At 32.5% G+C, this 8,885-nt stretch overlaps 2 protein-coding genes across 2 annotated transcripts in view; one reads left to right on the forward strand and one right to left on the reverse strand.

The window, feature by feature from the left end:
• LOC102583020 (probable sodium/metabolite cotransporter BASS4, chloroplastic) overlaps nucleotides 1-2,806 on the forward strand; it is a 48,665-nt gene extending 45,859 nt beyond the window's left edge. The window contains exons 12-14 of the mRNA XM_006359666.2: nucleotides 2,030-2,159; nucleotides 2,332-2,433; nucleotides 2,507-2,806. Of these exons, the coding sequence (XP_006359728.1) occupies nucleotides 2,030-2,159; nucleotides 2,332-2,433; nucleotides 2,507-2,572 (298 nt within the window). The 3' untranslated portion in view covers nucleotides 2,573-2,806. The remainder of the gene's footprint in view (nucleotides 1-2,029; nucleotides 2,160-2,331; nucleotides 2,434-2,506) is intronic.
• A 1,564-nt stretch (nucleotides 2,807-4,370) lies between these two features.
• Nucleotides 4,371-8,449, reverse strand: LOC102583349 (phospholipase A2-alpha). The gene is made up of 4 exons (XM_006359667.2): nucleotides 8,243-8,449; nucleotides 7,181-7,223; nucleotides 6,963-7,088; nucleotides 4,371-4,706 (listed from the first exon to the last, which is right to left on the reverse strand). The coding sequence occupies exons 1-4, from the start codon at nucleotides 8,384-8,386 to the stop codon at nucleotides 4,531-4,533; spliced, it is 489 nt and encodes a 162-aa protein (XP_006359729.1). The 5' UTR covers nucleotides 8,387-8,449; the 3' UTR covers nucleotides 4,371-4,530.
• Nucleotides 8,450-8,885: the final 436 nt, after the last annotated feature.

The raw sequence follows: 8,885 nt of genomic DNA on the forward strand, positions 1-8,885 counted from the left end.
GACCCTGCTCTTACTGCGGACTTGCCTCCTCCTAGCCAACCGCTTGCACTTCAAAAAGGTATACGATCCACTCGAAATACTAACCCTCATTATACCTTCTTGAGTTATCATCGTCTATCATCACCCCATTATGCATTTGTGTCGTCTTTGTCCTCTATTTCCATTCCTAAGACTACAGGTGAAGCACTTTCTCATTCTGGATGGAGGCAGGCTATGGTTGATGAGATGTCTGCTTTACATAAGAGTGGTACTTGGGAGCTTGTCTCCCTTCCTGCAGGTAAATCTACTGTTGGTTGTCGTTGGGTTTATGCAGTCAAAATTGGTCCAGACGGTCAGGTTGATCGACTTAAGGCTCGCCTTGTTGCCAAAGGGTATACTCAGATATTTGGGCTAGATTATAGTGACACTTTCGCTCCTGTGGCTAAAATAGCATTTGTTCGTCTTTTTCTATCTATGGCTGCCGTTCGTCATTGGCCTCTTCATCAGTTGGACATTAAGAATGCTTTTCTGCATGGTGATCTTGAGGAAGAAGTCTATATGGAGCAACCACCTGGTTTTGTTGCTCAGGGGGAGTCTAGTAGCCTTGTATGTCGATTGCGTAGGTCACTCTATGGTCTGAAACAGTCTCCTCGAGCTTAGTTTGGGAAGTTCACCACAGTAGTTCAGGAGTTTGGCATGACTCGTAGTGGAGCTGATCACTCTGTGTTTTATCGGCATTCTGCACCAAGTCGATGTATCTATTTGGTTGTTTACGTTGATGATATTGTTATCACCGGTAATGATCAAGATGGTATCACCGATTTTGAAGCAACATCTCTTTAAGCACTTCCAAACTAAAGACCTATTGACACTCCTATGGATCCGAATGTTAAGCTCCTTCCAGGACAGGGGAGCCACTTAGTAATCCTGAAAGGTATAGACGGCTTGTTGGAAAGTTGAATTATCTCACAGTGACTAGACCTGACATCTCTTTTCCTGTGAGTGTTGTAAGTCAGTTTATGACTTCCCCTTGTGATAGTCATTGGGAAGCAGCTGTTCGTATTCTACGATATATAAAGTCAGTTCCCGGTAAAGGACTACTCTTTGAGGATCAAGGCCATGAGCATATCATTGGATATACAGACGCTGATTGGGCAGGATCACCCTCTGACAGACGTTCGACATCCGGATATTGTGTTTTAGTAGGAGGTAATTTGGTGTCGTGGAAGAGTAAGAAACAGAATGAGGTTGCTCGATCTAGTGCAGAATCAGAATATCGAGCAATGGCGACAGCAACTTGTGAGCTAGTTTGGATCAAACAGTTGCTGGGAGAACTAAAATTTGGCAAAATTGATCAGATGGAACTTGTGTGTGATAATCAAGCGGCTCTTCATATCGCATCAAATCCAGTGTTTCATGAAAGGACTAAGCACATTGAGATTGACTGTCACTTTGTCAAAGAAAAGACACTCTCGGGAGATATTGTTATGAAATTTGTGAAGTCAAATGATCAGCTTGCAGATATCTTCACCAAGTCCCTCACATGTCCTCGTATTAATTACATCTGTAACAAGCTAGGTACATATGATTTGTATGCACCAGCTTGAGGGGGAGTGTTAGAATAGAAATAAGTATTTCCTACTTAGAATAGGAATAGGAATAGGAATAAGAATAGGAATCCTAGTTGGAAAAGGATTCCAATGTAGTGTCTATAAATAGGATCTCAATGTAACTAATTAAAAACAACAATTCAATAATATTCTTTTCCAATATTTCTCACAGCAGTGATCTCTCTCTAGCTTTGTTGGCATTTGTGCTAATACAATTAGTTGATGTGGAAATATTACTATTATTAAGTAAGCCGTATGCTTTTATTCTTTCACCTCCATCGATCACAATATTTGGTGGCATTTTCATGCGCTGACTTTACCTAATCACCTTAGTCAACAAAAATAGACGGAATGCATGTCTATCCCTAATTGACCCAGGGTATAAGCAGATTGCTTGCTTCAGTTTCGGAGAATCACTGACTGATTAGATTTTCTTGCAGGCTTCTACATCTCAGCCTCTTTGCTTTCAATGCTCTGGCAATATCATTACTCTCCACTATTTCAGGGGGTAGTGAATCATCTTTTTCAAAGAAGCAAAATATTAGTGCTGTTTTACTTGTTGCAAGCCAGGTAAACCACATCTTATCTTTCTGCTCATAACTTGCTATTTCAAAGTGCATCAGTCTAGAAAGCTTGATGCAGAGACTAGAGAAACCCACAATTCCATATTTTTCTTTTTTTTTTATACCTTTTTCATGACATCATCAAAGTGTCCTGATTTCCTTCGTTTTATTATTACAAGAAAACTCTGCCTGTAATGGTAGCAGTAGTAGAACAGCTTGGTGGCGCTCTTGGTGAATCTGGTTTATTGGTTCTTCCATGCATAGCGGCACATTTGAACCAGGTTATTCTTGATTTCTTCAACTTTTTTGAGTTTGCATTTCCAGTTTGCTAACACGAAATATCATTTACTTCAGATCATCTTTGACTCTTTTTTGGTGAATGTTTGGTTTCAAAAAGAGCATGAGTTGAAGAGTGCTTAGATCACATCGTCAGTCAAGGATTATAGCTTCGTTTCCAGTTTGTGCACGACGAGCTTTTTAAAAGTTATCCTTTCATATGTTGGCTCAATTTTGAGAATACTATCATCCGAATATAATAGCTTTTTTTGAAGAATAATAATAATGCATCTACTTAGACTATAAATGATGTTGCAAGGTAATTGTTCTATAGCTCAAACAGGTTTATTTTCTATGTATGTACTTATTCTCTTTGTACTTTCACTTCATTTATTCCTAATTTGTAATTGAGCTCAAATTTACTGTAACTATTGGCAGTGGCTTTTCTTGGTCAAAATCTAAGTTGATTGATATACTTAACACTCAAAGTTTATACAATTAAAGCACATTTTACTTGCACTAGATTTAGATGTGAGTGAGTATTCACAGTTTGTACACCAAATAAATAGTTTAGGAGTCATCTTTGTTAAGTTCCTTATATTTCTAGACCAACTACACTTTTTGCAGCTTAATGATCACATTGATATAGAGCAGATGTTGAAAAAGGATGTTCCTGATTGCTAAGCTATTCATTTTTCAGTTGGGATTTGGACCTAACTCAACCTCGAAAGTTATAGCTAAAGAGGAAAAGATTGTCGAAGTCCATGAAATAATGGTATAGTGGGATGGATAACATTCTTTCACTTTAAACCAGAAGTCTCACACGTTATAGCTCTAGAGGGAAAGATTGTAGAAGTTCCTATAAGCAAACTGTCCGTCTATTCCTAAATCAATGTGAGATTTTAATCCACTCTAACACCCTTTTCACACTCAGGGGCCAGATCCAATTGAAGCATGGACCAGGAGCCCAAACGAGGATGAATCTGGCTCTGATACCATGAGAGATATGACATTTGATCTTAACTCAACTCCAAAAGCTAGCCCATGAAGGGGGGATTACCCAAGTCCATAAAAGCAAACTGTCAATCCATTCTCCAACCAATGCGGATATTTAATCCACTCTAATTAACACCTCCTTCACGCTCAGACACAACTGAAGCGTGGACTGAAAGCACAAACGAGGATAGACCTAGCTCTAATACCATGTAAAGATATGATACTAGGATCTAACTCAACCTCATAAAATTCGACAATCCTTCCCTCACAAGCTAACTTTTTAGATTGAGTTAGATCCATATGTCATATCTTTACCATTCATAAGAGACAAGATAAACTCTTTTATATCATCTTTTCTTATGCATGATGATTGTTTGGTCATAGTTACTAATTTATGACAAATTCTTAATGCAAAAGTGGGCTAAGATCGTGTAGCAGGTAGGGGTTGGCAGTTTGGCCCATTATTATAATTTCTACATTATGTTATAGGCTGAAGTAAAATATAATGTCTTATATTCGACATTGTACTTAATTAAAATTTAATTTTGTATTTGCTTTGTCAAAGTTGTAAAAGAAAAGCAAATGTATGTGGTTGACTATTTTAGGTTTACATCTTATAACTCAATCTGATTGAACTTTAAAATTACCAAACAATCCACCCTATATCTTGCATATATCTTACCTATCAACATTACTAGAAAATAGAAATAAAGATTTTCTCATCAGGAATTAGTGAAAATTTGTGTTATAAAAGATGATTCTTTCATTGAAATAGAATCTCATTAATATAGCTGAAAGCTTCATTATTTTTTCATATAAAATAATTACTATTTCCTTCACAACGAATTCAATTAAAATATAAGTCGAAATAGCCACTGAGCATATTTTAAAAGGAAAATGGTGATTTGTTTTTAGTATGCCCCTCTTAGAGTTGTTTAACAAGCAATTGAAACCAAATTTCTAAGACAAATGAAGCATTATATAAGATACATTTAGACATTTAATTTGGTCCCCATAGAAATTACAAGCACAATGATAACAACAATTTTCTTCAAATGTAAAAAAAAAAAAAAAAGTTAGAAAAATTAAAAATGGTTTTAAAAATACTATGGTTTCTTGAAAATTTTCCCAGCAGCAACAGCAGCATCAATAACATCAGTGATAACTCTAACAACAGTAGTAATTGAACATGTATTTTCTTTGAATGTTGGAGATCCTGATTTTGTGAACTTAGCTACACAACTCAAGAAGTTCTCATTGCACTCCAAATTAAGATAATTATCTGTCAAATAAAAAATAACAAAAATAGCTAAGAACAATGAATTCAGGATTTAGAATCAATGAATTCGTAATGAATAAATACTCGCTAGTATATACATACACACACACATATATATAGTCTCTGTTTAAATTTATGTCATGTAGTTTGACTTGACACAGAGTTTAAGAAAGAAAGATGTTTATGTAGCTATAAATTATTTCATTAAAGGTAAAGTTGGGATTTTAAAGTTAAATGGTTACTAAATATAAAAATGTGTCATTCTTTTTAAGACTAACTAAAAAAGAAAGTGAATCATATAAATTGGGACAAAAAAGTACTCCGTCCGTTCACTATTAATTGTCATAGTTTCCTATAAAAACTTTGACTTACATTTTACGATGTATTTTTTTATCATATTGACATGCAAAAAAATTGCAAGTTATAATATTTTTCTTATAGTTTTTTAATATCTAATTTTTTGCTTAAAATATCAAATTAATGTTATCTAATTTAACTTTAAAAATTAGCCAAATTAACTTTCGAAAAACATACATGACAATTAAAAATGGGCAAAGAGAGACTTTTTTTTGGGGTAATTATATCTTTCTGGACCATCCTAAAAAATAATAATCGACAAATGTATTTGTTTTGTATATTAAGTACAATAAATATACATTATCAGCATACACATTTTGTATCTTAATGTAAACACCTTTTTTTTAATTATATATATTTGCATAGTTGGAGCCAAAAAATAATTAAAGTAAGATTCGTTTATGCCAACAAACTATCACTAAAAATTATTTTAAAACCCTACTTGTGGAAATGAAACAAGTTATAATAATTAAAGTAACATAGCATCTAAATAATATCCACTTCTAAAAAAACATACAATTACCTCTAAAATATATCGATAATTCCTAGTTAATTCATCGTTAAATAATTCTTAGCTAATTAAATTTTTATATAATTCATCACTAATTTATAAATAAATAAGATTAGCATGAAATTTTTACTATTTAGCTATGAAATTTTGTCAGCCGAATTTTGGCCAATCAAAGCTTCTCCATAATTTGAGTATGATAAACACCAACTTTGATGCGTCAACACATGCATTATTGACTACAACTATCTCCCATAATTCAAATATATTATTTTCTCTAGTTAGGTGTCTTGCAAAGCAACTTCCTCAGTAAAACCTTCTTTGTTACTTGTCACTCATTAATTTATTACTCCTCTGTCCCAATTTACGTGACACTTTTCGGATTTTGAGATTCAAACAAGTTTATTTTTTACCGTAAAACTTTCATATATCTTTTAAATACTTTAAATTGTCAATTATTGTGATTTATAGTACTTTTACATAGTTTACAAATCTATAAATTTTATTTTAAAAAACTTGAAGATTTCATATGCAAATTCTCGATCAAACTTAAATTGTTTGACTCTCAAAAAATGAAAAATGCCACATAAATTGAGGTAGAGGGAGTATTTTTACGAATTGGACAAGTGAAGTTTTGGAATATATCTAGACATCTACGAAAAAATAAAGTAGAATTTAACTTTTATTTATTGGGGGTTGTAAGAAGATGTTTACATAATTAAGTCAATTAAAAATAAATGCAATTTATTTAATAAAATATATTTTATTAATAAATATAAAAGTGATAAAAAATATATAATTATTAATAATATAAATATATATAAATCATTTATAATGTCATGACTACAAATTTTTAGAGTGTTACTCATGAAAAGTGTGAATTAGGGACTATGAGTGTGTTCGGTAGAAAGGAAAATATTTTCTATTTTTTAAAAATGTTTAAATAGTTAAATATTTTGAAAATATATATTTTTAATAAAAAATTAGGATGTAGGAAAATAAATTTCACAGGTAATATCCCACATAAATTATGTTTTTATCGTATCTTCAACACCTCATCTTCACCCTTTCCCCTACAACTCTCAACCCCACCGCCCCACGCCTCCAGCCCCACCTCGCTTGATATTTGTGTCACATTCTATACAAATATCTTTTAATTTAATTATGAATATAAAATAAATAAAAAACTCACTTATTTTCTTAAAAGATATTTTTCTCTAGAAAACATTTTCCATCATGCATGCCGAACACTCCCTATATATCAACCCTTAACGCCATATCATTAAAATTGAAATCCATATATATATATATATATATATAAGGGAAATGTGAATAATTCTTTTGTATTTTTACCGTCATTATAAAATTTAGAACTCGTAAAGTAAATAACTTACTGTCTTTGTGTTGTATACATAGATCATGTTTCATACAACAAGCATCAAGTCCATCACATGGTTGTTCCCCTGGACATCCACTATACATAATTCCACAATACTTGCCATATCTTAGGAATGGAGGAACTGCAACAAAATCATTTTAAAATTTTTATTAAATATATATAATTTATATAATTAAAAGTAGAAGTAGTTTTAAATATGGAAAAAGAGTGTACCTGCACAAAACTTTGATTCACATGTTCTACTGCATTCTTTTTCCTAATAAATTTTTTTGAATTAAAATAGAAAAAGAAAAAAAAGTTGATTAGGGTAAGGTTTGTGAATAATTAAGATGAAATTGATATAATGGGATAGATAACAATATTCCTTTACTTTCAACCAGAATTTTTAAGTTCGAACCCTGTTTTAAAAATATCTATTAAATTGGGTCCATCCCTACCTTACCTATAGGGGTACTAATTAGCCCATTAGTTTGTACTCCTCCGGTCCTAAATCTTAGCCTACAATGTATAAAAATAATCATTATTGGTGTTAGAAGAACGAGAATTTTCCACATTAGTTGACGGTTAGGATTATACAATAGAGAAAAACACTATGCATTCCCTTCTTAAAAGGATATCTAGGCTATATATGGACAAAAGAAATTCATTTGCTTTGTAAGAATTTTCTACCATCGCTGACACAAATCGTGGTTATTGTAGATCCACTCAATGGATTAGGGTGGCTTCATTTTGCCTTACCAATCCTAGGGAAACTCCAAATACATGCCTAGATCGTTTGTACATACAAATCTTAGGTGCTAAGATCCAAAGGCGAGAGGGAAACAATCCAGATCGTACGCTAAGGTCCCTAAGAAAATTACTTAGTGGAAAAAGAAGTGATCGGGCGATGACAACCAGGAGGTGGGCTTGGAAGCAGCCGCTATGGAGAAGCGCGTAATTAAGTTTCCTAAGTATTATTTTACAGTTGAAGTACTACACTAAAGAATGGAAAAATACGAAGCTTCTCTACTCTAATGAGCAAATACATGACACAAATCTGAATTAGTCGAATTACTGAATTTGAAATATCATGAATATCAGTGGTGGAATCAGAATTTGCACTAAAAAAGATTCAAAATACGAAGAAGTAAAACACACGAAAAAATTGATAAAGGTTCAACATCATAATATTCGTATGTATAAACAATATACTATCCGTTTACCCTACCTAACTCCGCCTCCGAACATGATTATAGAAAAGCATGAGATGAGAGAGATATAGAAAGAAAAGTTTACCAAGGAGAGGCCAGCATTAGTTTCAACACCAACATTAAGTGCATGAATTGAAATTGGAGAATTAATTAAATTGGTGAAAATTGCTATGATGCAAAATACAAGAAAGTGTAGAGATAATTTCAATGACTGAAAAGAAGAAGCCATTTGAACTAAGCACAAAGAAAGAGAAAAAAAAGCACTGAATTATAAGACAAAGTTTTTTTAAATTTAATTTAATAGAAAGGCTCTGATTTATAGGGAAAAATGGTTGGTGACAAAACAAAAATATATGTGTATAGAAACTGAAGCCTTTCTGGCTGAGTAGATGAGATGAAATTTGTCTTGTAACGTCTCGTGACATGTTTTTGGCACTATTTGGGCATGATATAAACACTATCAATTTTTTTTTTTTTTTTTTAACAGTGAGAAGGATGTGAACCTCAATTATTTGATTCAATATTTACTAGGAGGGATATTTTCAAAAATATACGTTCCAGTATAAAATATTACGCTATGTAAAATATTCTTACGTAGTTCAATATAATAGAGGAAGAGGTTAATTTGAATCATGATTTCTAATAAGTTAAGTACATTTTTTACTCAATAGATGAAAGGAAGGGCGAATTTGATCCAATAGATAGAAGGGGAATAACTTTTAGATCAT

Source organism: Solanum tuberosum, unplaced genomic scaffold (assembly GCF_000226075.1).
Source record: "Solanum tuberosum cultivar DM 1-3 516 R44 unplaced genomic scaffold, SolTub_3.0 scf00304, whole genome shotgun sequence".
Classification (NCBI taxonomy): domain Eukaryota; kingdom Viridiplantae; phylum Streptophyta; class Magnoliopsida; order Solanales; family Solanaceae; genus Solanum; species Solanum tuberosum.

Coding starts and splice junctions, on each gene's coding strand:
- LOC102583349 (XM_006359667.2), bottom strand. CDS start 8,386: ATGGCTTCTTCTTTTCAGTCATTGAAATTATCTCTACACTTTCTTGTA. Junction 7,224..8,242: donor CTAATGCTGGCCTCTCCTTG/GTAAACTTTTCT, acceptor AAAATTTATTAG/GAAAAAGAATGCAGTAGAAC. Junction 7,089..7,180: donor TGAATCAAAGTTTTGTGCAG/GTACACTCTTTT, acceptor ATTTTGTTGCAG/TTCCTCCATTCCTAAGATAT.